General features: G+C 41.6%; 1 protein-coding gene and 1 long non-coding RNA gene across 2 annotated transcripts in view; one reads left to right on the forward strand and one right to left on the reverse strand.

The window, feature by feature from the left end:
• Positions 1-1,618, reverse strand: part of LOC120743640 — a 30,112-nt gene extending 28,494 nt beyond the window's left edge. The window contains exon 1 of the long non-coding RNA XR_005698248.1: positions 1,528-1,618. This is a non-coding gene — a long non-coding RNA (uncharacterized LOC120743640). The remainder of the gene's footprint in view (positions 1-1,527) is intronic.
• A 40-nt stretch (positions 1,619-1,658) lies between these two features.
• ctnnbip1 (catenin, beta interacting protein 1) lies at positions 1,659-26,154 on the forward strand. Its single transcript, XM_040047330.1, has 4 exons — positions 1,659-1,785; positions 12,123-12,237; positions 12,742-12,832; positions 22,819-26,154. Exons 2-4 carry the CDS (start codon positions 12,142-12,144, stop codon positions 22,875-22,877), a joined length of 246 nt encoding a protein of 81 aa, XP_039903264.1. The 5' UTR covers positions 1,659-1,785; positions 12,123-12,141; the 3' UTR covers positions 22,878-26,154.
• Positions 26,155-27,795: the final 1,641 nt, after the last annotated feature.

Here is a 27,795-nt window from a genome sequence, read left to right on the forward strand (position 1 = left end):
TTTGAGGAAGTGGCAATAAAGTGATTTGTGATAATGTACAGTGGTTTTTGCAGATGTGATAAAGTCCAACAAATGTGTCCGCATCTGTTTATTGTTTTGGTATAGATGTTGGTCACAGATATTGCAGTCTGGCCTGATTATCTGTATTAAGTATGAGTATGTTGTGGAAGCTATGTAAAACCATGACTGCTTTTTTGTGTTTTTCTCTCTTACTTGATCATATTTCATCGAAATATTTGAGAGTGGTAAAGCAGTATCAACTTTTCTATTCAATTGGCTAATAAGTTTCTTGCAGGAATGTCTTTTTGAAAAGTAAGAATCTGAATTGTTGGTTGTTTTTTTGTTTTGTTTTTTTCAACAAAAAAATTTGAAAATTATATTTTTCATTGGACATCAATTAAAAGTGCTGCAAAACTAACTGAGTGGTTCTTTGCAAAAGAATTTTGTGAGCTTTCTCTTAAATCAGGAGTGTCACATTCAGTTTTGCTTATAGGGCATATATGGCCGAATTTCACCGCAACAGAAGTAAAAACCTTTGCATGTAATGAACAATCCAGACACAAAACAGGTGATGAACAGCCTGAGGTATCTTATTGAAAAACTATTACACACGGAAGTGGCTCAGGAGATGTGCGATGGTGAGGCTCATTTAAAAACATATTACAACATAATCCCTACCTGTTTGACCCAAGTGACTCCTTTTTTTACTTTTATTTTTATTAGTATTATTTTTCTTTTTAACTTTTTAACTAATTATAATCACAATCTATAAAAGCTATACTTGTGTAGATATAAGTATAGCTATATGAAGCTATAAGGTTCTAACTTGTAGTTAGAGACTCATTTATACTTTAATAGCCATATGTATGATGATAATATGTTGAATGATAATACTAACAAAAAAGAAGATGACGATGACAATGGAAATAGGAAATAGGATGATGATGATAATGATGGCTATTAGTATTATGTTATTTTATAATGGTTATAATTATTGTTATTAACTACGTTTAATTTATTTTTTCTTCTCTCTCTTGAGCCAAAAACTAATAAAAGTAATGCCTGTGTTCAGCTTTTACGCACTGCACATCAAATACACCTTCAACATTAACCTGTGTTTTTTTTTTTTTTTTGAATGTATGTTATTTGTATTTAAATGCACAGTTTGTCTGTCTTGTCCTAATTTGTCCTGTTGTTTTGTTAGTGTAGTATTGAAAAAAAAGGCATAAAGAGTCTACACCACAGTTAACCTCCAAAATAAAAATAAACAAATAAATAAAATTAAACAAACTAATTTTAAAAATAAATAATCAATAAATAAATAATTTTATGCTCACAAACTCACATGAATGTAATTTAACTTGAGTTTATAGACCTAAACGAATATATTATTTTACTATTTATGATTCCTTTAACTTATGAAGAGCTAGAAATACCTTCTGTACATTCTCACTACTTTGTATTAATTCCGGCACCTTATTTATTTATTTATTTAAAAAGACCAGCCATACAGAGATCCGAATTTACCCTTTGGTGACCCGGCTGTCGGACCCAGACCACGTTTCACGGCTCAGACTCCACTGATGAGTGTGCAATGATGGCTGAGCCGGTGGCGCCCCTGGTGGCCGGCAGGGGTACCGGGGAGCCAGCAGGAGAGTCGCTGCGTTGAGTCAGTTCGCCGTAGCTCTGCCGACTGGAGGGATGTGACCCCGGAACAGGACGCCCTCCTACAACAACACACCATTCAAACAGAGCACAGAAGAAAGTAAACCTGGACCAGGAGGGGTAAGCACAAATCTCCAGTTTTCTTACGAGGGAAACGTTGTCAGGGGGTTTAGGAACGATGCGTGTGCTCGAATCCCAGCGTTTGCACCTCTGGCGGAGCAGCGATACCTGGATGGTGTTTGCACCCATAGGAACTTCATTCAGGCTTTTGTCTGGGGCATGCTAGCGAGCTAGCTTGGTTAGCATCGCCCGCTTTGCCAGTGTGTAGCGCCTGGTTGTTGTTTTCCTTTTTGGTGGAGACTAAATGAAGCTGGTGTTTACGTTAAAACAAAAGCCACTCGGAAGTTAAAGAAACGAGTGTGGTCCGTACATTTTTCCTTCCCGTGAAGGATATAGCTTAAGACCCGCATCGAAAACGGACTGAGGCTCGCCGCTTGCTAGCGAGAGCGCTGCTACAGTTTGAACAGTCTGCGTCCCGCAGCATGACAACGGAACCAGTCCACGGTCGTGCGTGCCCACCTCTTAGAGAAACAGCTGTTTTTATTTCACTCTGGGTTTCCGGGCATTTCTGTTGCTTTATTCACATTTGGGGAAGATTTAAGAAGACTTGTAAATGACCCTGCGATATCGTAGCTGTTTGAATCACTTGCACTCACGCTCACGATGTTCACAATATTGTTCATAACGTGTCTCAGATAACGGCTCCTTCTGTTTCCTGCTGGAAATTCCATGCGGTGCACAGTACATTTGTCCCAGTCCCCAAATACCCACCCAAAGGCAATGCTTGGACTTGGAGTTTAAAATTTAAACATGAAGCTCCACCAAAGCGTTTTTGGCCACTTTCTTGTGTTCAAGTTTGCTTTTCACATAACCCACAAGCCTGCTTTTCTATTTTTGGATGGTCTCACCCATGGATGCATTGTGCCACACCGTCAGTTACCCATGTCTGCTTACACCACCACCTCCTCCTCCTACATGTCAGAAAGCTGACAATTCCTAGAGTGGCAAAGCTGGCACCCTATTGGGAGCAGGGCATTGATGAGTGTGGGTGTTGGGGCTCTGCCACATTGGCAAGCACACTTGAAATCTCCTGACGAATACCAGTCACGGACCGCAGTAATGTAAAGCCTGCCTTAGTTTGCACATTCTCCTAGCTGTCTGGATTTCTCAGAGAGATTAGGACCACTGGCCTCCTCGTGCTCGCTGCTCTTCAGCCTCCTCGAGCCCCGAGGGGACCTCATCAGCTGCCTGCCAGCAGAGTTTGGGAGGCAATGCTGTTTTATCTCATGACTGCTTGCTCTGTGTTTGGCACAGCACTTGTCATCCTGTCAGCATTAACCAGGCCACGTAGTAGACTTTTGTGGATTGACACCGCAACACTAGAACTGCTTGCGTCTACTCGTGGCTTACACGCCCAATCTCATTCCCAGTGAACACCAGATTAGATTTTTTTTAAAGAATCTTAAAGAATTGGACTTAAAAACACTGTTGGAAGTTAAGAGATATGCTCATGTCCCTGCACTCATTTAGTGCCCTGCCTTTAACGTTGGTTCTTTTGAAAATCTTGCAGCCAGTGCCCTCGAGGGGCCAGCTTAAGGCAGCAGCTTCCGTTTCAACTTGACAAGCTTGACAAGTTCTGTGATCGTAAAAAAATAAATAAAATTATTTATTTTGTAATATGGTACAGTCTGTGGGAAAAGTGGCTTTATCGAATTAGACGTAAGAAGACAAAACCGCAGAATCAAGTCGTGTGAATTTTAATGTAAAATGTTTCTGCAAAAAACATTTTTTTTTTAAAAATTCAAAGGAAAGCCGTGACATTACAGATGTAAATTTGCAATTAAATTCTGAACCATCTAGGAGGGAAAAAGTGAAGTCGGGATAGACGTAAAGAATTAGCTGAAGAATAGTTGAATACATGGAGAAGCCCTGCTAAAGCTTGAACACTTGGGCAGGGTTGAGTTCGTGCCTCACATGGTGACAACAAGACATGACCTACTTATCAATCATGTTTCCACAAACTAGTTCACGGCCATTGTCCCCCATTTACTGTCACCATTGTTGGGAACATTGTACATATGAAGAGGTGACAGCATGCAGACAGACACAAAGTTCAAGTCGGAGCCTTTCGGCTTGTTGTGTCGGGACCTCGATCTGCCCGTTCAATAGGGATTCAATTCTCTGGGTGTCAAGTAGACTTCCTTATGTGGGATTTTTGGCTATGACAATTTCAAATTTTCACATAACAAGGCCCGAAAACTCTCAATAAACCACAAAATGAAAATTACACTATGTTGATATTTAATATTTAATCATCTCAGTGCATGCTGCATCCCTGTTGTGTTAGTATAGAATTCACAAAACTGATAAGATTGGGCTAAATTTGCCAAACTACAGTGTTGAATGGCAACATTGTGCCGTCCTAATTCCAGTCGGCTAGTTTTAATACACGCAATGACCCATTGGTAGAAAAGAGCATGTGTTCGTAAACGTGTGTACCTGCAGCAGCACAGCTGCTGTGCAGAACCAGGCCAGGTTGTTGGCAGCTCAGCTGGCAGCCACACCAAGCTTACTTAGGTTTCTCACACATTTGCTCGGGATGTTGCAGCAGCCCGTGACTCCATTCAAGTTATTTTACAGTCTCGGCTTTTCCTCCCCCAGTTTAAGCTGTTGACCTCTCAAGAGCCCTGTGCAGTTGAGTTCTGCTGGCCAGAGGAATTTGATTTGTAAATCAGATGTCATGCATCATGTGAGCAGCTGATTGCAGAGCCAGTAACAGTGGCAGCCTCCGCCCTGCTTGACCCTCAGCAAATGTGAAGACCTATCACATTGCATCCTGTAATCCCTGGCAGCAGACCCTCATTGCACTGTTAGGCCAGGCCAGAGTCCTGAAATGGTCTTGAGAAGTTTATGTTTCTCAGAGACACTAATGGGCACCAACACACACATAATCACAATTCAACACAAAATATTCAGCATGCGAGCAATAGGCCTGTCTCTATTTTTAAAGTGGCATTACTGAATGTGTAGTGGCTTTTAAGAGATGTGGCACTGCAATGACATTTGAATCAAGCATAATCCCATTTGCTGGAGTGGTAGCAATCTTTAACTCTGCACTTTTAGCAAACATTGGTGACAGTAGTCATTTTAAAGTAAGGCCTTTGCTTGTTATTTCCATCTTGGCAAGCATGACACGCGTGTCCCATGTTTCACCCTGATAACAGGAGAAAACTCACTGATGAAAAAAGCAGTACAATGTGATCTGTCATTCTGGTTGTTTTACGTGCAGACACTAGTGGAAACAATAATTGCCTCCGTGTTTTTAAAAAGTGTATATATAATGTTAGTGGTGCACTGCAGCCTCACTGCAAGAAGGTTTCTGGTTCTCGAATCAAGTTTGCGTGTTCACTCTGTGCCTGTTAGGTTTTCCTCCCACAGTCCAAAGACGTATCTATTAGGTTAATTGGTGATCCTGAGCTGAATGTTGATGCGAGGTAGATAAAAAGCTTAAAATGTGTAAAATACTGAAAGAATGCATGATTTGAGTACATATTCCATAACACGTTGAACTACACAGTTTAACGTGAGATTTATTTTCCTGCACGTTTATCATAACTTGATTGAAATTTTAATCTGAAAAAGTATTCATAGAGACCTTTTACTAATCCAACCAAATATGAGCTCAGAGGTGGGCGATAAAGCCCAACAGTTATATCATAATTTTTCAAGGAAATTTGCAATAATGATATTTCTGAGGACAGTTTTATTGATGTTTACAGCTTGCAGGCAACAACATTTATTAGTGCAAACAAAATCGTTCTTTTGAAATGAGACAGACTACGTAATTCAAAGTGTGAATCTGCTGAAACAATGTGCCAGCAGTAGCATTATGGTGCACCAGTAGGGCAGCAAGGACAATATAGTCGCATATTAAAGCTGAAATTAAAAATATTTCCTACCTGATATTTTTCTCTGTTTGACCAGCTGCTTAAAGCCCTCCTTTTCCACAATGCAACCCCATCAGTAATTTCCCTCCAATGTTTGCTCTTCCTGTTGTATGGAGTGCACTTAGCCGGCACTCCGGCGATGCTCGGTTCAGTCATTTGTTTACTTTTGGGTTGCACATCAGCAGCTGCTAGCATCTCTTCACACACCTTCGTAGCCTGGTTTTACACGACTGTGTTTTTCTTTTGCTTTGAGTGGTGAAACAAATTTGTTGTTTCCACGTTTAGCGCGAACAGTTTTGTGGGTACTAAATAGTCATCGGAGGCTGGCTTGCAGCTCCTGCTGTCAAAAACAGGATCTGGCCTTGTTTGATTGTTGCGTGCACTAGATAACATAAACACTTTACATGTTTAATATATTATCGATTGATGTAACATGACACTGTTTTGTCAGTTTTCTGCCTGTACTGTCATGGATGGTATGTTGTGGCACAGCCCTAGTATGACTTACTGCAGAAGTCAGAGATACTTAGTCTCTTACCACGTGCAATCAGGGCAGGGCATCAGAGTACCTTTGTTCATGTATAGGCCGATCTTCAGTTTAAGCTAAACCTCATCTAGGTTACACCCTGATACCTGTAAATGGGGAGTACCCATTAAATCTGTTTATTTTATTGAAAAGGGACAATGCACTTTAACTGTTAATGACCATTTAGGTACATCATATAAATGGGCCAGATGTATGCCAATCATTACACCAGCATAAATATCCCACAATGCAATGCAGTAGTACATGAAAGAAATTGCTAGACAGAGATTAAGGCAACTGAGATCTAAGTCAGTAGCTCTTCCTTTGAAGTGTTTAAATATATGGTTTCACTTTGCTAGGCATAATATACTTTTAAAAATTTTCCTAATCTTTACTTGGTTAATCTTAAACGAGGTTGGGTTGCCATGGTAACACATCTCCAGCCAGTTCTCAAGTAGTAATGTGAATGTACTAAGTAGTGCATCCGTAGAAATGTATGCTAATAGTAATTCACAGGATAGGCTGAACAATGGCACATAGCTTGGGATTTCAGATGCAATGCCACATTAATCAAAGACATCAAAGAACTTACACAACAGTTAGTCGCAGTCTATGCCCACGCCATGCTGCATAACTGCCCTTGTTATTTGAAGGTTTAAAAGTCATAAATTATAGAGGGTTGAACTGAAATTGTTAAAATGAGCACTGTAAGGATACACACTCAGTACAACTGGAAATTTTAGTCCATTTATAGGTCAGTCATGGACAAAACAACTCTTAAAAATCCATAAAATAGAGACAAAAACACGATAAAATTCCAGGCATTCTCATTTTTAGACTCTTTAGTTTAGTTTCAGTGATGATTTAGTTTAGCTCCACTGCCTAGAGGGGCTCAGAGAGCCTGATGTCTCAGCTCAGCCCAACAAGACAACACTGACAAAAGCACAACACAGGCAGAGAGGGGGGAGATTATAGCTAGATCAGCACAAAAGAAACCCTTTGATTATGTCTGGAATATTAGCCGTATGTGTCTGGGGCTGGCTGAGTATCCCTCGAGGGATTAGTTTTGAGCCAGCCCACCTCTAGAACCTAACCTCGGGAACATACAAAGGAGTCTGACAGGATCCTTATTGTGGTCCTTGAAAGGATTTGAGACGTTACACAGCAGAGCACACCAGAATATTGCTAGCATGATCCTAGTAGGCAGCAAATATCACTATGCCTAACCATGTTTATATTCGGAGCATTTCAGCAGAGCAGGAGACAGTTTTACTCTTAATATTACATCTTTAATGTCTGAATCTTTTACAATCATTATGAAGTTTTTTGTTCTAAATCTTATGCCTTATTGTGCTGATTAAAGCTATCAACTTTTGAAGGCATGTTATCTAGTGGTAGACACCAGATGTGTTGTCTACTCATGAATCACAAAATGAATGTTGAGATCACAGCAGTTGACTTTCCTTCAAAATAAGAAGATTTAGGTGAGCTAGCAGCTAGCGATGGTTGGACTCCGGTGCACCTATTTACAGTATAGAAAAATCTGGTCAAAGAGGCGTTGCTGAAACTTGGAAACAAAGCCTGTGCGAGAAAAACCAGGATGTGGAAAAATAATGATAGACACTCTGGACAGATGAGTCAGAAGTTTAAAATATTTGGTTCTAAATTTATGGTAGAAGAAGAGCTAAGAGCACTACAACAGGCAGCGCTGAAGAATATAGGTTCTTGAAGGTTTGGGTCTGGTTTTTTTGGGCAAAGAATTGATCAGAATTAGTGGCAAATGCAGTTCTACTGTTCATAAGTCTGATCCAGATGCCTCCTGGATGATATTGTTAGTGGTTTTCTGTGCATGTTCTGAAAAACCAGAGTAGAACATCCTGCAGGTTTTTATCTATCACGATTGATGGGTTTTATTGACCCCCAAATTAATTTGTGCAGTGTGATAGCAATCCTGAGCATGTAGTCAGATTCGTGAAGATTTGGCAACGAGAAGAGCCGACAACAGATGGCATGGCCCCCATGGAGCCCCCAGCATCAAGAAGTCATTCTGAGATAACATAAAGAGGCAAGACAGACTAAATCCACAGAAAAGCTGCAGCAAGCACTCTAGGAAACACCTAATGACCTTCGTGCGAAGGACCTTTCAAAGATTGATGCTGTTAGAGGCATAAGGTGGTCACATCTCACTTAGCAATAATGTAAGTTTTGCACTGTGCATGAAGTCACTGACTGAAGTTTGATGTGGCTTTTTTATTTGTCAGATATGTAAAAGTAAACCCTGCATGAAATAAACATGATTGTTTGGACACGTATTGTTATATGCTTTAAAAATCATCTCAAACTGGACTTTACCCTACGCTGGTTGGTTGTTTGGTTGGTCGTCTGTTTTATTTTGAACATGTAAATAAAATAAAATACATTGTACACAGTAAAATTAAAAGGGAAAAAACATTAATTTGGCATTGATATCTTAGTGTTTATCAATTTAAAATTAGACAATATACATATAGAACTACATATTCTGTTTTCTGCTCTCCCACTGTCACTTGTTATTTAAGCTTAGTTTAGCCTTTGCTGAGAGCATCTACAGAGTACATGTGAATTATTGTTGGGTAATTATCAACGTGGCTGGAAAATCAGTTTGTTTAGTAGGATTGCATGTGTGAAACTACTCTATCTATAAGCATCTTCACAGCGTTAATTACAGCGTTGTACATTTTGTAATCCGGTTCAGTTTGTACCAGAGCTGTAATTATTTTATTTTATCTCTGTAGCTGCTCTGCTGCCAAAAATAGTCATCTGTGAATTAATCCTTCTGCTCTCTACCAGCCAGGAGAAGCAAGGATAAAATCCACAGAAGATTCTTTTTTTAAGTGACTCTCAAACACATTATGATAATGTAAAAAATATCTCTGATCGTCCTGATTTACATTTTCCACATTGTTTCTCATTTCTGTCGAAATTGTCCTTATGGGACTATGCGGCATGTTTGTTCTTCTTACAGCAGATATTGCTGTGAATGTGAGATAAAATAAAATCATTTCAGGCTGATAAAAACACAAATTGTAACTCTCTAAACAGTAGTGAGGCCGGGTAGACATGGTGCTAAATATGGACAGTTTTTAAACTTCAAAAGGAAACATCAGAGGATCTGAAATGCCTCAGTCATGAAAGCAGTAGGCCTATTTATACAGATGGTGAATTTTGAATATGTCGGTCCAGCAGCAGGAGGGGGGAAAATGGTTACATTGTCACATCTCAAAATATGACAGACAACTGATGGGTCTTTGTTCCATCATCATTTCAGCCTTCATAGATCTCAAGACAACACTTTTTGGCAATTAGTCTAATGTTTCACTTCAGACGCTCTCCTCATCCTCTACTCTTTATCTAGTCATATTCAATGACTGTCATATTCCCAGTGTGCAGGCAGATCGGAGCTCCTGAGTTTCATTCATTCTTCATGCTGCTCGTCTACGTGCTGGTAGGTCTCTTTCCGGGAGTCTTAGCTCTTGCGTTTGTCTGAGGTTAGGTGCTCGGAGAAGTGATCAAACGTGTCGCTGCTGCTGATCTAAAGACACTGACACCTCCCCGGCACCCTCTACCAACATCCTCCCTCCATCACTACCCCCATCCAAATAAATTCACACAAGATCACCGCCAATCCCCTGAAGGTTTACTGAGCAACTGAACTGATGCTGGCAAGCTCGTCTCAGTCTTTTCATGTCTTTCTTGCTTTGAGTCTTCTGGAGCAGCTCTCCAATTAAGCTACAGCTGATGCTCAGGTTGAAGGGAATAACTAATGTATTTATCTGCTCCTCGTTCAGCGTCCTGCTACTTCCTTTAGCTGACAAGGAGACGTCAAGTACTAGCTACTTGCAGTAAACAGTCACCAAAGATTGCTATAATTACAAAGTGCCAGAAGCATGGTCTCCAGCTGCTCTGATCTGGATGAATCCACATGCTCACAGTGGCAAACGCTAGCCAGTGGCCTACGGTACCCCATTCATCCTCTTTCCCCAGGGCTCTGGAAAGGGGGAACAGCAAGCCAGCTCCTCAATTAAATATAACCCTACATCAAACGGCCTGTCAACATGCATTAGTGGTCCTTTGTATAGATAAGAGGCCAAAATAAATTGCAAGTGCTATCATAGTCACTGTGGCTCTTATGAAATATTCTCAGAAGAACAAATCCTGCCATGCATGCTGATATTTTCTCTCTATTAAATCTTTTTTTCTCACATAATTTATCCTTTTTAATGATTTATTTTGCTCTTTTGTGTGAATTGTTTCTCTTGTGTGTTTAGCCTTTGCGGTTAAATTCAGGGTTGATATGAAGACGTGCCGTATGCTTGTCTGGTTGGTGCGGCATAAAAGAGATCTAATGTGACAGCAGCCGACCTTGGCGTGTGTGTGTGTCATATCACAGCAGAACCTTTTCCTGTCACACACATTGGATTTGGCAGCTCCTTTTATCACCTTCTTTTTGCTCCCGGTTTTTTTCCCCCCTTTGCCTGTTTTTCGCATCTCTGCAGACTGACAGTGAAAATAGGTCATTAGTTAGATGGAGAATAAGAGATGGAAACAGGCAGGGGCGAGCTCTGTGTAAAAACTGCCGTGCAATATTAATGATGCTGCAAAGAGCCAAACCTGCACTTTAACTATACGAAGTAGTCTGGAAGTACTGGAAGACTGTGGGTGTGGCTGTCCGATATATCTATATATCAGAACTGCCTTATTTTTTTGTGGCAAAGCAAACAAGGTGCTGGAAAGTTTCCTCAAAGATTTTTGGTTCATGTTGATATGATGACACAGTGACTGTGACTGTGGAGGCCATTTGAGTACAGTGAACTCACTGTCACGTTCAAGAAACCAGTTTGAAATGATTTAAGCTTTGTGAACTGTGGTCATTAAGAGTTGGACATTGTCATGAACAAAACTCAGGTAGGCTGTTGAGCCTAAGAGCCTTGATTATATTCTGTTTCGACACGGACATCTGAACATATGTTTGCCCAGTAGTCATTCCTGTTATACTTTAAAATCTGCGGCCTGTTGTGGATATATATTTGGTACATTTTTATCTAAATTTTAATCTAAATGCTCAGTAGAAAGATGCTGATGGACAATGCTGATGAAATTTACATAAATCGTACCCAACCAGACCGACCAATGCAATAAGTACAATGAAGGCCAAGGTGTGGCACAAAAATATTCTCCGCACCATTACAGCACCACCCGCCTGGAAAGCAGGATGGATCCATGCTTTTGTGTTGTTTGTGACAGTTTATGACTCTACCTTCCAGATGTTGCAGCAGAAATTGAGATTCATCAGATCAGGCAGCATTTTTCCAACCTTCTGTCGTCCAATTTTGGTGAAATGAAGCTTCAGTTTCTTGTTTTAGCTCACAAGAGTGGCACCGGGTGTGGTCTTCTGCTGCTGTTTATTCTCACCTGCTTCAAGATTGGAGGTGTTACACTAACAAAGATGCCCTTTGACATACCTTGACCTTAGCTTTTGAAAAGTGGTTGTTTGAGTTACTGTTGTCTTCCTGTTAGTTTGAAGCAGTCTGGCCATTCTCCTCAAAACCCTGATATCAAAAAGGCCCAGAGAACTGCCACTAACTGGATATTTTCTCTTTCACTGACCACTTTCTGTAAACTCGAGAGAGAGAGAGGATCAAGTGGGGAAATTCCAGTAGATCAGTCAATTTGTGTCTTTAGTTTGGTCAGGTTGAATATGCAGAATAACACAACTGCTGAAGATACTCGTTGAAATGGTCTAATCTTTATTGCCTAATCACTCTTTGAGCTTGGCTCTTGTCACACTGTGTCACTGAAACAACCCAGTTGTCTCATATCAATACTGTGTTTGTGTAACTGGTTTTCACAGATCTTGTGTAATGCTGATGTGTTTGTGTGTCCAGAGCCACAGGAGCAGGGGGGATGAACCGCGAGGAGGCCCCGGGAAAGTCTCCTGAAGACATGTACATCCAACAGAAAGTGCGGGTCCTGCTCATGCTCAAGAAAATGGGATCAAATGTAAGGAGACACATTGATTACCGCAAAACTTTGCCATTTGAAGTTTCAGATTTAGGCACGCACAGCTCATGCACACTGTGGTTATTGCTTTAGTTGGCAAAGACACACATTATAATAACCGGAAATCCATTCCCTAGCCAAACCTTCAACTGATCTATGCAGTTTGCACAGGTCATCACCTAATAATGATGTTGTTAGAGTGAAACAACAACAGAAGATAGTCCTCAATGACTCAGTTTATTTGGCACACATTTTGTTTGTTCAAGCAACGTGTGCTAAAGGAGCAGAGAGAAGAAAAACAGATCAATTTCTTTGAAATAATTAATGTTAAAAATCAAAATATTTTGGATCTAAATTGCCTCATAGCTGTTTCTGGGAGAATTGCTATGTTTCATTAATCAGCATGTTGAACAGAAGTATTTGACTTAGTCTTTGAGGTCAGTATTTCAATTTGTTTTTGCTTTTTTTGTGATTTTTAAAGTGACTTTGTTCACTCCTCTTCAGCTTACGCCGAGTGAAGAGGCTTTTCTCCGAAATTACGCAGGTGTGGTCCACAGTCAGATGAGCCAGCTACCGCAGCACAACATAGACCAGGGTAAGGCTGTGACACACACACACACACACACACACACACACACACACACACACACACACACACACACACACACACACACACACACACACACAGTTTAACGGTGCAGTCATTTTAGCTGAAGCATTTTTTTATCAGGAAATATTTGTTCATGTAGTTGCAAAATACATTCATGTGAAAAAGTTTTCTCAGCACTTCATGCTGTTCTGTGAAAAATGAACTACGCCCTTACTGCTTCCATAGAAATTAAGAGGGCAAGTAGCCACTAGGTGCTGATAAACAAAAGCACTTTATTAATTGATTATAAAATCAGATGTTTGTCAGTTTGCATTCATTTAGGTCTGGAGCATTAGGTGTTTAACACACTGCCACACTCTTCCCTGGAAGAATGCCTCACTAAATTCACCCCAAGGTCAGACTGTGCAATACAGAGAGAAATTGCAAAATATCCAAGAGCTACACATCAGACTCCGCAGGTCTCGGTTAGCATGCTAAATGTTGATGTTCATGGCATTACAATTAGAATAACACTAAACAATTATGGCTAGAAGGGTTGCCAGCAGAAGGCCTTTTCTCTCTAAAAAGAGCTGGGCAGCATGGTGTAGGCTTGCAACACTGCATCTGAAGAAACCACAGGACTTCAGGAACAATGGACAGATGAGACCAAAGTGCAGATGTTGGTACTCTAGAGTCAAATGCGAGGCCATATCCCTGACAGCTGAAGCTTGGCCCCCACCGGGTCATTCAACGGGACAATGTGTTGCAATGACCCAGATGAAGTCCAGACTTCACCCACACTGAAAAGTAGTGCCAGGGCCTTAGGAGAGCTGTACATGAATGAACTCTGGCAAACTTCAATGAACTGAAGGAACTGTGTAAAGAAGAGTGGGCCAAAATCCCTCCACAATGATGTGAGAGACTGTTGAAGTCATACAGAAAATAATGACTTAAGTTAATGATGCTAAAGGTGGTTCTACAAGCTACTAAACCATGTGGTGTGCTTAGTTTTTCATAGGACTGCAGAAAGATGGTTTTGGCACGCCCCAGTAAGTTTTATCCAGGGTGAAAAGAAAATCACTGTTATTGTAAAAAGACAAATTTTTAACTATCTTTGTTTATCAAATGGCAGCGAAATTCATAGAGATGAGGTACCAGCCTCATATTCAACCCCCAAAGGCTCAAAAACCCTGTTGTACTCCTATTTTGCACATCAGTATAGTTCTAATTTTCATAGTTTTTTGTAAATGTGTACAAATCAAAGGTGTTTATGGCAGCGTGCTATTGCTAAACATGTATAAAACATTAGCCCACAGACACCACCCTTAGAGGAAAAAATGCCCGACCAAAAACAAGGGGAAAATCCCTCCACACACATCATCCTTTACAGTCTGCAACCCAGCAGGCCGAACTGGTTCGCTGACTGTGCACAGGAGGCCGACTCAGCAGCCCACCAGCGCTGCGAGATTACTCACGCCGCCAACAGCATGACTGGCTGGAAACAAGTGACTCATCCTCAGCTCAAGCACATCACTAGTTTCTCCTCTGCTTTACTTAATGGATAATATTTTGATGTTTGCTCTGTAAATCACTCTTCATTACAGATGTAACCTTACAAATGCTGGTCATGCCTTGTCAAGACAGCAGAGGATGCTGTTGAGCTTTCTAAACCTGTCTGTGGTGCTCCTGAGCTTAATCCACCTGAGGGCGCTATATTTAACAAAATGGTATATGTGAAAAGGCACTGCAGTTACCTAAAAAAGCAGCAGCATTGTTATTTTATTTATTTATTTGTGAGTAGACTTTAGCTCAGTCCAAAAACACATCTGCGAGCTCGGAGTCCCGCTGTCCTCCTGTGGTGAACCTGCTGGGGCTCCGGTCTTGCTTTGCCCTTTATGATATTGGGTTCCCCAGGGGAGCTTCCAGCTTGGAAAATTGGCTTTGATGCTTCACCCAGAGAGAAGTGTTAGGTGTCCTTGTCTGCGTCCTTGCTCTGTGGGGAAACAATCATGTTTGAATTTAGAAACATCACATTTTCTGCGTCGAAGGGATTAGGCTGTGATTATATAAGGTGTTGAGTAAGGTGCGGGTAAAAGGTACGACGTGCTGTGCCGCGCCGTGCCGCCGAAGTACACTGACATTTTGTTAATCGCGCCCTCACTGTGCAGTGTGGGACGCGACATTGAATTTTTAATATGGGTCATTGCATCACTGATGATGTGTATTTCATTATTAGACTGCGTTCCTTCATCAGGCAGCAGAATATAAAGAACTGCAGCAGACAGGACGTATGATCGTGTCATATATTTCAAACTACAGCACCCGAATGGGAGATCAGTACTGGTTTGAAGTCATTAATTTATGATGTACATTTTTCTTTTTTTAACTGCAGTCTAGCTGTCAGTTTATGCTGCCGTGCTCGCCGCCTCTCACTCCATGCAAAGTCTTTGCTTTGTCAATAAAGCTAGGAAGAGTCTCATCAATTATGGAGGAATATGGCGCTCCAAGTCTGCATTATACATCACAGAAACGGACACGTTTAGTGTCATTTGGCGGCGTGCCACTTCCTCGGTGTGCCAGTGGATAATTTGTGGTCTGCACTATGTCTGAGGTATTGTGATTAAGCATCGTGCAGATTGCTGAGAGTTAATCTGTTTTAAATATTGAGCGCTGTGCTGAAGGACAGCGGTTTGTAGGGATCAGCACACATGGGATCTTTTCAATTGGTGTGAAGAGAAAGTCCAGTATTTGATCTCATTTACACTTGGTAATTGGGGAGTAAAAAAAGATGAAAGGAAGTATATTTGTTGCCTGGTAGTGAGTCACACAGCAAGCTGATAAACATAGGTAATTATGCTAATTTTATTCATACACTTTGAGGAAAGGGCGTTTGCACTAGAATGTATTTGAATGTGTATTTCTGCTGCTAGACAAATTCTCAACACCTGTACCGAGAGGTTTGACTCATGCTGTACTCTATCTAGTTTGCACTGCTCACACTTCATTATAATGACAGGAGACCTGTACCATCCCGCCGGATGAACCAGCAGAACTGTCTGTACCAGCGAGCCATCACACGGTGCAGCAGCCAGACACACACCTCAAGGCAACTGGTGTTTGTCTTTCTCATACTGCATTATCGGAATACAGACACCACACGATTATCAGTTATCGATATTATCTCAATACTTCACTCACAATATGATATTGTTGTTTTTCACATTTTGTGATATGCATAGCTTTGCAATTTGTTGCCTTTATTATTTCTAGTTAAACTTATGAATATATTTTTATCCAATAAGATAAAGTTATCTTCAGTTGTTTGGGGTTTTCTTTGGTTGCTAAATGAGATTGGCAAGGATGTCAACACTGTTACTAAAATGTTGCCATAAGTGAGGGTGGGTCAAGCTGGCAGTTGCATCTCCATAAACTTCTGGTTAATCTCTGCAGCAGATGCTGAAGCTACAGCTTTAATTATTATTCGCTTCGTAGTACTTAAGGGGTTGATATTGATACCGTTTTATTAATACCAGCATCATGATCATGTTGAATTATAGGCCTCATTTTTTTTTTTCAATCTCCTTATTGAGTTTTTCTGTCTGGGGAAAAATTGGTCTACCCATGTTCTCAGCGTCGCGAACGGGTGACACGGTCATCAATACTGGTACACTTTCTAAACTGGGACTGGTTTGTGATTATGTGAAACGCAGCGTAGTTTGACCATGCTGACGCAGGATGCTCTGATACCAGCACCCTCAAGGGGTGTCAGCATGGAGCGATAGTGTCACACATGGCGTCATTGATCAGGTGGTGGGGTGCTTAGAGGGCGCTGCGTGCACAGTGGAGTAGTGAAAATGTCCTGTGATGTTATTCGAAATTAAGGTTAGGTTGTCTGCAAGACATCTCCTAAGGTGTAGCTCTACTGATGTGACTGATCCATCAGGGTTGCTGTCTGCTTAGCACGTTCTGGTGCAAAAATGATGTGCAGCAGAGAAGTGTTCAGTCTTCATTATGTCGAGTGGACTGAGTGGGAATGTAGCTCACACGAGACTCATTTTCTCAGACTCTGCTCAACTACCAGATTTTTTTTTTTTTACTGGTTCTTCCTTGTGGGGAAAAAACAACCAAACAAAAAACAATAGAAAATCAGCTTTCTGCCACTCATATTTCTTGTAGGACTAGGGGTCACTGGATTTGCATTTCAGATAGTTTTAATTGGCTGATTACCATACATGCAAATACAGAATTTTGTTTTGCGATTTTAATCAGGCCAAAGAGGAATTCTCTGCCGAAGGCTCCGTAGCTGAGACGGGGGTTTTTTCCACACAGCTTTTTTTCTGTAACGCCTTAATGAAGTTGTTTTTTTTTAATCTGCATAGAAGGATAATAAGCTGTGCTTAAATGCTGTTACCATGTTTGGCATTGAAGTGAGAAATCCTGAAATTGTGTTTTTTGGCACTCCCTTTGAGTGTTAATTGCCACTTTTTGACTAATACTGAACAATAACTGTGTCTATTTAAAGCGAATTAACACGTTATGATGCAGAGACCTTGTTGACACACTAGTTGACGCGCAGTACGGGAAATACAGTGGTTGTCTTTGTAATAGGGCTTTTTATTCCTCCTCTTTAGCTCTTTTATCCACAGCTTTCTGTAATTGGCATCATGCCACTTTAAACAATACGGTTTGTCAAAACGCTCATAAAGGCAGCAGTCTCGGGGCTTGTTATCCTTTCTGATTTGACGAGGGAAGTTTATTCCTCCCAGAAGGATGCTGCATGGCCTCAACAATAGAGGTGGAGGAGGAGTGGGGTTGCCATGGCAACCTCAGATGTCCCAGGAAAGCTGACCTTCCCTTCTGGGCCTCGGTGGTGTTGTGACGTGCTACACTGGTAGGAGTGGAGCAGGTGTCATGAAAGGGCCAGGCTGGGTTGCTAATTGCACAGCCTGGCTGTGATGTTCGGGTCTCTTTCTGTCTGTCTCATCCATTCATTCACCACAGCCATGTTTGATCAATATATTCAGACCAGGTCAGAGCACTGAGCAAACCCCCTCCCCCCGCTTTGTTTGGCTTCTTGGTTTGGCCATAGCAGTATTGATCCTGGCTTTATCCGATTCCTCACTGCAGCATGAGTCTGCTGCCCAGCACTCAGATTTATTAAGTACCACGTCTGCCTCAGTTTCTCCTTATATCTCTATTCCAAATCTGCCAGAAGGTGTGTTAGAGTATGTCTGAAAGAACTGCTTTATGATCTCCTTAACCAAAACTGATTTTTAGTTCTTTTCTCTAAAAACAAATGTTGTTACAAACAGATCAAATCTATCTGTACAGCCTTGTTTATAAAGGATAGCATTAAAATAGTATTTTTTTATTTTTAAACCACAAAGTTTTTGAGCTTTATTATCTTGTTTAAAATGACCGTTTAAAATTATGTTGTTGTAATAATTACTAAGCAGTAAGAAGTGCAGGGCTCTGAGCTGACAGACCCACTGTGTTTGGTAAATATTTTGAGCTGGACCACACACACTTCCCCGCTGTGTGTCACGCTTCTTAACTCGCCCCTGCTGTTGTTGAGTTTGGGGGGATGATGGGTGTCCCACGCCTTTATCCCCTGGCCTGACCCTGCACAGATTGTGACCTGAAGTGTTGCTGGTGCTTCCTCGCTGCTACACTAGAGTCATCATGTAGAGGCTGGAGACACCCTCGGGAGTGCAGCTTGGCGCCTTTGACATCAAACAAACTTCTTTTTGGGTTAATTCACAGTTTTCTTGTCCTCTGAGGTTTTTCTGCAGGCCTGTGTGTTTTGCAGTTAATCCCAGGCAACCACATTTTGATTTGTAGTCTCAGAGAAGCGAAGAAAGGCTGCTTGCTTATGAATATGTTTGTGTGAACGCATTAATGTTCTTATTTTGTTTCTTTTGTTGGGCTGAGCACATTTACTGTCGCTGTATTCATATAATCCACCATCCGGTGTTGTGCCGCTCTCGTGTGGCGAGGAAGGAGCCAGTGTGAGGTGGGTGGGGGAGCAGGAAGGAGAAAGGGGGCTGGACGCAGAGCTGCAACGAAACAGACCGAAAGCTTTTTGCTCATAGGCCGCAACGGCAGTGATGCAGTCTTGATTTTTATCTGTCGCTAGGCAACAGTGTTGAGGGACCTGACGTTTCCATTTTGTTGGCTAGTGTGTGTGTGTGTGTGTGTGTGTGTGTGTGTGTGTGTGTGTGTGTGTGTGTGTGTGTGTGTGTGTGTGGCAGGGCAAAGTGCTCAGATAAAGCCCTTCCATCCATCTGTGGAAGTATTTGGAGAAACTATCGGCTGCTTTATTCTGCCCAAGTTGCTCAGAGCGTGAACCGCCCGCTACACAATAACGAACTCCCATCACACAAAATAATTCAGGCAGGCGTTTATTCTGATGAATGGCTGTTATTACACGCTGCTGCACCAAAACATGATCCGTGCTATTCAGCAGAGGTGTAATTCAGGTCGACTCTCCTATTGTGTGGTATTACATAATTGTCTCTTTTTCAAGCACCATTTATCCCCACGTGGTGTCTCAGAGCAGATGAGGTTTGTGTTATGAGCTGAAGTCAAGCAGCATGTTTCTGATACTGTTTTTTTTCTTTCTTGTACGGTAGTCTCTTTTGGGTAAGCCAGGGAGCTCCCATGGGAGGGGGAGCTTGAAAGATCACATTAACCCTCCGCCCCCCTCAAAAAAGTCTTGATCTCATCAAGCTCCAGGATGACCTGAATGCGCTATAGAAAGATGCAAATTATTTTCCCAGAGCGATAGCAAATTAAAAACAAAATTCTGGTTTTTTGGAGGGTCTGTGGCGTCTGATGAGGAGGGTCCGCCCTTTGTGCCAAATACATGTGAAGGCTCACAGTCCCTGGCCTACTTTCATATCTCCATAATAATTAAATCTAACACGCACTTCAGGGCTGAAGAGAAGAAAGGCTTTTTATAGCAGGCACACACGAGGTGCTGATAGAGATTCTTCTTAACCATTTGAAAAGGTGTGGAGCTCGGTGTTAATGAGATTTCTTAGATGTTGCTTATTAGATGGTTTTTATGTCATCACATGCTCATGCGTACTGTGGATGTAGACTCTTGCACCTTGCTATCGTTTTTCTCCTCTCATCGTTGAGGTAGTTTTTTTAATTTAAGGTTTTGGGAGACATTAATGGGGTCTCCCACGTCATTCTCAAATGAATCAGGTTGGGACATTATCTTCCGCTAGGCTTTTTCACATGTAACACGCAACAGTAGACTTGAAATACTCTATTTAGCTTAGATGAGGGTGCTGCCTGCTTAGAGCTTGCATAAGGGAGGACACATGACCCCCAGTCACTCGTTGTGATTTAGCTAAGCCACTGTATTATCACATGGGTGCAAATCAGCCTCTCCGGCATCACTCTGACTTGAAGAGCTGGTGGAGGAAATGCCCATTGACATCCTATCCAGCAACAGTTATGCAGTGGTGCAAAAGTACTTGATAGTCATAATAAACGGGTATCTGCACCTCGAGAAGTAGCAGAGGGTTTGGAAGTTTGCCGTTTCTGCAGCATTCAGGTGTGTGTTAGCATGATGCCAAGGAGGAAAGCCATCAGTCGTGATCTTAGAGAAGCAATAGTTGCTGGTCCAACAATCTGGGGAGGGTTAGGAGGCCATTGCCAAACAATCATTGCCAGTGTGCATGCCAGCAAATTCACCCCAAGGTCAGAAAAACAAAACAACAAAATAAATAAAGTTTCATCTCAGCTTCTGCAGGCCTGAGTTAGCATGTTAAATGTAAATATAGCTTGTCTGGAAGCTTTGTCAGGAGAAAACCGCTTCTCTTGGGTTTGCAAAGTTGCACATTGAGAACAATAACCTTCAGAGATGCAAGACCAAAGTGGAGACGTTTGGTTATAACACACAGTAACACATTTGCAGAAAACCATTTGCCCGCATCGTTTCAGCACAAACAAGTCAAACCAACTGTCACCGCAGTGGTGGGGATGATGATTTGCGCTTGTTTTGCAGCCTGTATAAGTATTTAGAGTCAAATGTGAGGCTGTCTGACAGCTGAAGCCCACACTGCCTCATGCAGCAGGACAATGAATCGAGCAAAGCAAAACATCCGCAAGAATAACTGAAAAAGAAAAGAATTAACATCTTGCAGCAGTCCAGTCAAAGTCCTGACCTCAGCCTGATTGAAATGCTGTGGGGGGGACCTTAAGAGAGCTGTGCATGAATGAATGCAAACACACATCAATGAACTGAAGCAATGATGTGAAGAAGTTGTGTTGTCCTGTATGTAAAACCTTAAAATTAAAAGAGGGAGAGTACAACTAGATATTTTCTTCTTTGTTTAAACTCTGAATGCCGGAGTGCTTAATATGAGAGAACAGCTGAATATATGAGGCACTGAATTACCTTTGTATATTTTATTTAATGTTATGTAAACAGAAGTGGAAAATGTATATCCACTTATGAGAGTAAAAAAACACACTCGGTGGGTGTGTGTCCAAATCACTTGACAAATCACAGTTGGCAGCAGACTAATGAATGATTTCTTGTTAAGCAGAAGCCAGCTGAGAAAGTCCTTGTTGTGTAGCTGGCAGGATTCATTAGTTGACTCAACACAAATGAGGCTGTAATTATCGGGTGGTCCTCATTAAGGTGGCAAAATGAAACGAGCACAGAAAGAATAAAGGAAATGGTAAACACTGATAGTTTTTCCACGAATTGGAAATCTGCTGGATTCTCACACAGTTTACTGGCAGACACACTTGTACTACAGCAGAGGACACCGACTGGTGCTGAAGCCTCAGATTTAAGTGTTATCATTGCAGAGCAGGATGCAGGAGGTCAGTGAGCCACTCAGGGTGTTGCAGTATCTCCAGTCAGAGTGCTGCGATTTCAGATTGAGGAGGGTGGGTTCCCACAGTAGGTGATACATATATGGCGATACACGAAATTACCTGCATGCACCAAAAGGATTTTCACGGCAAGGTATTCCCCTTCGGCTTTATAGTCACAGCTGACAGGATTTACAGGATACCGACGGGATCCTAGGACCTGTGGAAAACTTGTCTGGCTTCACACTTTGAACTCAAACGTGTTTTGGGTTTTCCGATAGCTCAAAACATGTGGAAGACTGACCGGGATAGATGCATGTAGCTAGAAGAATGCAAATTGATCCCTCACGGCAGAGAGCGGCCTTGTTTTTTGTGCATGCAGCCCAACAAATGTTTCGCAGACTTGACTTTTTTGTAAATGCATCAGGTAACTTTCATAAGTCTCTGCCCGAGGCCTCTTCTCAAATCTTTCATGACTGGCGCAAAAGTTCCTTAGTATTTCTGTATGGTTGTGTTTGCACTTACTGCTTCTGTGCCTAGTCCAATATTTAGACCGACTCTAAGAAAAGGCAACAACACGTTTCCTGTTAGTCAGAAAAGTAAATGGTTTCTTTTAACAGCTTATCTTCTGAAGCTGGAAGTAAAGTTTCCTTCCCAGTTGATAATAAAATCCTTACCTTTTTTGGTTTTCCATCATGTCCTGTCCGGGTGGCTACTAGAGGTGGGAAATATAGCCTCAAAACGATGTCCCGGAATAAAGGAAATTTACGATAATGATATTTCTGACAGTCTGAAAAAGAAAAACTAAATAGCTTTTTATCGATGCTTGCAGCTTGTGCAGGCGGCAGCATTTATTAGTGCGAACAAAGTGAAGGGCATTTTCCATCCTTTTCCAATGTGCTGTTGTCACTGATGACATACTACTTCATTCAAAGTGTGTATCTATTGCCACAAGGGCCCAGCAGCAGCAGCAGCAGCGTTACAGTGCAACAGTAGAGACACGGCATAAGTCAAATGTAAGCGCACAAGTAGCCCAAGTAGTGTTTTTTTTTTCTTTTTTATCCTTTCTATCGTACTTTATCGATCGATGCTGGTGTTAGATAAAAAGCATGTCACATTAAAAGTCTGTATTTGTGTCTCACGTTGATTCTCAGGTGCAGAGGATGTGGTGATGGCGTTCTCACGGTCAGAGACGGAGGATCGACGACAGTGACCCTGGCTCCCGCGCCCCTCGTCCCACCCACCTCACCCCCAATCCCTCCCTGCACGTGATCCACACCACCTTTAATCTCCACAAACACGACCCCTGCTGAGCTCAGGAGAGGAGGTGAAGGGAGGATGCCTGAGAGGGACAGAAGAGGACGGGAAGAGACGGGGCGGGGGCTGCCTCACCCTCCACCCGGCCTTTTCCACCCCTCGACTCCTCCTCGTACAAGTCGGCGCACCATTACCTGAGATGCACTCAAGTGTGGGTCACTGCGGGCTGAAGCTTTGGCACCAAGGCAGTCAGTGAAAACACTCAGATCGTGTGGATGATTATCATTGGGTTTTTTGTTTTTTTTAGGAGGGTTTGGATGTGTATCGTTCTGTTTGTATTGAGACTTCTTCTTTTTTTTTTAGCAGTGTTACATGTTGTATCTGCTGCCGCTGGTAGAATTGACCAGCGGGCTGACCGAAGCAAAGAGAATTATAGTTTTGGTCAAGCAGCGAGAGCGATGATTGATGAGTGTTAGAGGAGAGATTTTGATTATTTCTGCTTACCCCGCTGGGCTGAAGTTGTTTTTGGTTTAGCTGTTGTGTTATAAAGGCTTTTGTTTGCTTTCCACCAGGGGCCTCATTTATAAACATGAAAAATGCAAAATGCTCTCCCCTACAGATACAGATGTTAACTCGACCCTGCATTCTGGAAATACAGTAAAATACGTTGAACCCCATCAACAGGACAAAAAAAAAGACATATATTATTTTGTAGTTCTGCGGAGACGTAAACATTCCCATTAGTGGAGTTTCCGTGTAATTTGGTAAACATCCATCCATCCTTGAATTTTTCTGCCACTTATCCACGTCCAGCTCAAAGGGAAGGCACTCTGTGCTTAGATGCTCAAACCTCCCTCCCCCATAGCAGCTGCCTCCAACTCTCCTACAGGGACACTGAGGCTTTGCCGAGCCAGCGGAGATGATGTTATCTCTCCTAGCTGGACATGCCCGTAACATCTCACCTATAGGAAACCAAGTGCTCTGGACCACCTCAGCTAGCTAGTTTTAGATGGAGGTGATAGCAGGGTTACTGTGAACTCCTCCCGGGCGATTGAGCTCCTCAGACCATCTGTTACTCTGCTCATCTTTCTCAGGAAGCTCGTTTTAGCCGCTTGTATCTGTGGGCTCATTCATGACCCAAAACTGTGCATGAAGTTGGGAACATAGATTCAGTGTAGACCACGCCAGCCCGTGTGTTAATCTCCCGCTACCTTCTTCCCTTCCTTTGGAAACTCTTCCACTAGACGCATCAACTCATTTCCATCCCAGAGTTGGCACCCCATCCTTTTCTGCCAAACAACCACGCCAGATTTGGAGGTGCGGATTTTTAAATTCGCCCCTTAATACTCCACACGGAAATGTCATCAGCTAAAAGAAGTAAGCCACAGTGATATCTAACCCACATCTGCTCACCTTCATCAGATTAACCCAGAATGTTTTCAAAAACAAGTATGACTTGAGATCTCCGGAATTTTCCGTGTGGCTTGCATGAATACTAGTACGATCAGCTGATTGATGTGTGTAGTAACACTCTCAGCAGGCCCGTCATTAATCATTCATCTTTGACTACATGGGTTAGCAGGCTCACGGCATGACCAGCGGGGTCTATGTAAATGAAAATCGACACGTTTCTCTTTTTCTTTTATTTCTTTGTGAAATCCATGGATCGGTTTATAAATGAGGCCCCGCTTGTTCTTTCTGACGCTTAGTTTTCGACCCGCAGGCTGTAAAAGAGAGAGAGAAGAGTTAAAAACACTACCAGACATAATCACATCAATCATGAAACACAAGTGTGCACGTTCACCCCAGACGTGACATGTAAAACTTTTTTTTTTTAATTGTACAGATAGTTGGGAAATAGGAAACATGAATTAAGTGTGCCAATTGTTTGACTTTTTTATTTCTTTATTTTTTAAGTTGTAAGATGAAATTGAGAGTTAGGAAGGAAACAGGCTGTAGTTGTAATTTATTGCTTACCGAGTCGACAACCGGCTCTTCAAACACACCATTAAAGGTGGGAGAACCACGAGTCGCTCTGTAACGTCATCAACCATCAGTGGCTCTTTGCTCACACTAAAGTCACAAACTCTAATTTTTAACTACCTGTAACTAAAGACATGGCGCCAAACACGAGAAGTGCGTGCGATACTCGGAGAATTTAAAAACCTTTCCGCTTCCTTTTGCTTCGGCCGACTTTCAGAAAGGTAACGCAAAGCGGTGCGTTTCTAAATCCTCGGGAGTATGTTTCTGACTGTACTGTATCTATTGCACTATTATCAGTGGGATATTTGCAAAAAAAAATACATTTTGATATTTAGCACAGAGTCTGTTTGGTTCAGTGGATTTGAGAACAAAAAAAACTTTGTAAACATGTTTTTATCCTGTCAGTGTTTTAAAAAAAATAAATAAATCTTGTTAATTGACACGACTGGAATAGCTAAGCGGATAACACCGGACATGCTTTTATTTTCTAGTGAACTGCTCAGTATTAAATGTGTTTAAGTACAGTTTGTTAACTTGTATAACTTAAAATAACTGTAATGTTTCGACGCCGAGCATGTCTGCCTCGTGGCTTTTAATGTTCATTCAGCCGAGGATCTTCAAAGCCTTGCCACAATGACCATTGTTTGTACATTCTTGATGTTTGTGGAAGCTACTAGCTCTTTTAAAAATGTTTCTGGAGAAAGAAAAACCAACAACAACTAAAAAGATGATCTCTTTTTTATGGGTAAGTGTTATCCAAGTGTTATATCCTGTTGGCAATAACTTCTATTTGAATGTCCTCAATCATCGCAATGTAAAAGGCCAACACAAGAAATTTGTCTTTAGGTTGACTTTTATTTTGAAACTTTTTTTTTTGTTGTCTATGCATTGATTTCTTTTCTTTGTTTTGTTCTCTCTGAGGTGTCTTACTGTACTTTTTTGCCTATCAGGGTTGTTCTGCAGCCTTTTATTCGAGTTGTGAGTGAATGTCAGTTTGTGCGAATCATTGAACTTTCAGCATGCTGTTGAGTTGAGACTAGGACTGTGCGTCTTTTTACTGTGATCACCTGACGATGGCTAAATTGTCTTCTTTTTTAATGTATGTGTGTTGCCTTTGTTTTTGTTTTTTTTCCCCCTCTCAAGTCTATGTTAATTAGTTGGTTTCGTTTTGTATGGCTGCTGACCATGTCTTGACTCAATGCTTCCAAATCCTATACCAACTGAACAATTAAAGAACTTTTAAACGGTGAGAACGTCTTCCTCTCGTTTCTTCCCGTTAAAGTCGATCAAACTCAAAGAAACTTTGAGGTGAGGCCAGATCCAGGGAACAAAAGCATTCTGGAGTCATAATAAGGGCAAAATCACAGCTGTTTGTGTTCAGCTTATCTGCCTTAGAAAGAGAATTAACCTTTTGTTCCTGTTGATAAGTGAAAAATGTAGTTTGTAGACCAAACCAAGGGGCCATATTTGATCAAATCTGAATTTTAAGACACTGATCTCAAAACTGCGGGAGCTTTAGCTTGTGAGCTTGAGCTGCAGCAATGGACATATCTACTGTGACATCTCCCACTGGTTTTGTACTCTACAATTTTGAAGTGTCAAGGTTTTATTTTTATCTTTGTTTATGCTACAGATACACTAGGGACAAGAGTGGTTGGAGACCACAACACAACCAATAATTATTGCATCCATGTACAATGAACACACAATCTGCTGCATTCGAAATGGTTCCTTTGAAATGTCATTGAGACTGAAACATGCCTGCTAGCAGTTTGCAATTGAATCTGTACAGGCTGACAATTACCTGCAGTCTGTTTGTGATTTTATAGCAATTAACTGTGATAAATCACAGGCTCTATACTCAGAAATTCACATTAAACAGAAATTCCTCCACAGATAGTGACATAGGTGCTACAGGATGGCAATTTATTTGCAGCTGTTTATATTCTTCACCCTCATTGGCAGTCGTTTCAATTGCTCACCTCAAATTTCAGAAAAGTTTGACCCGCCCAGTTTGCTTTGCCAGTTATTTCCCTTGTCGTTGCTGAATGTCACTGAGTTTTCATGGTCACTGCTTACTGCTTCGAGTGTACGACTCCTTAAAGTTTGGCATTTTAACATTGGGGTGTAAGGGGAGAGTGACTCACTTTTGGAGGCAGCCTGTAGTGGCTGTAGTGTTTGGCACTTCTTTGTTGGCTTACTTTTTCTAAATTGTCTCCAAAACAAGCAGGTAACTGTTTCCCACATACATCACAGTGATAGTGCCGGATTCAGAACCCATCTACAGGCAAACGAAACATGAAGCCAGAATGGATTTCCTTGAATTGCCACTTAATCCTCGATCCAACATCAAGTAAACCTGCATAGACAAACATGTTAAAATGCCAAATTTTGCAGCTTAAAATACATGTTTTTAGCCTGGGACAAAAACCTGTTCTCTAAAGCTAATTTACCCCTTCATATCAATAAGGCCAGGGTAGGAAAAAGTATAAACCACCAATTTAAACTTAAGGCTTAAAGAAGAGTTGTGACTGACTCGCTAGTGAATGCCGGCTGTAGCTGAGAAGTGATCACCAGGACTCAGCTCCTTCAATCAAGTAACTAAAGTGAAACATGATGTTTGTGGTGTTTTTGTGGGATTGTCTTAGTGCTACTTACAAACCACCTGTGAAATCTGTGATCCAGTTTTGGTCCAGTTTGTTATTAGTCTGATGATGGTCGCTTAAGAAATTAACACAGCAGCAGCCAAAATGGTACCAACGAGGCTTCAATGAGGTTTCACAAATGACTGATGTGGCAGCGATTGTGCCCAACCACTCCGGGACCAACATGGAACCACAAAAGAAGGTTTCAGATAGTTTCACCTTCATTTAATTATGAGATTTATGATC

Source organism: Simochromis diagramma, unplaced genomic scaffold (genome assembly GCF_900408965.1).
Source record: "Simochromis diagramma unplaced genomic scaffold, fSimDia1.1 OVJJ01000387.1, whole genome shotgun sequence".
Lineage (NCBI taxonomy): Eukaryota > Metazoa > Chordata > Actinopteri > Cichliformes > Cichlidae > Simochromis > Simochromis diagramma.

Excerpts from the sequence above, each read along its gene's own strand:
- ctnnbip1 (XM_040047330.1), top strand. The coding sequence starts at position 12,142 with ATGAACCGCGAGGAGGCCCCGGGAAAGTCTCCTGAAGACATGTACATC. Across the intron at positions 12,238-12,741 it reads TCAAGAAAATGGGATCAAAT|CTTACGCCGAGTGAAGAGGC; the intron begins GTAAGGAGACAC and ends ACTCCTCTTCAG. Across the intron at positions 12,833-22,818 it reads GCAGCACAACATAGACCAGG|GTGCAGAGGATGTGGTGATG; the intron begins GTAAGGCTGTGA and ends GTTGATTCTCAG.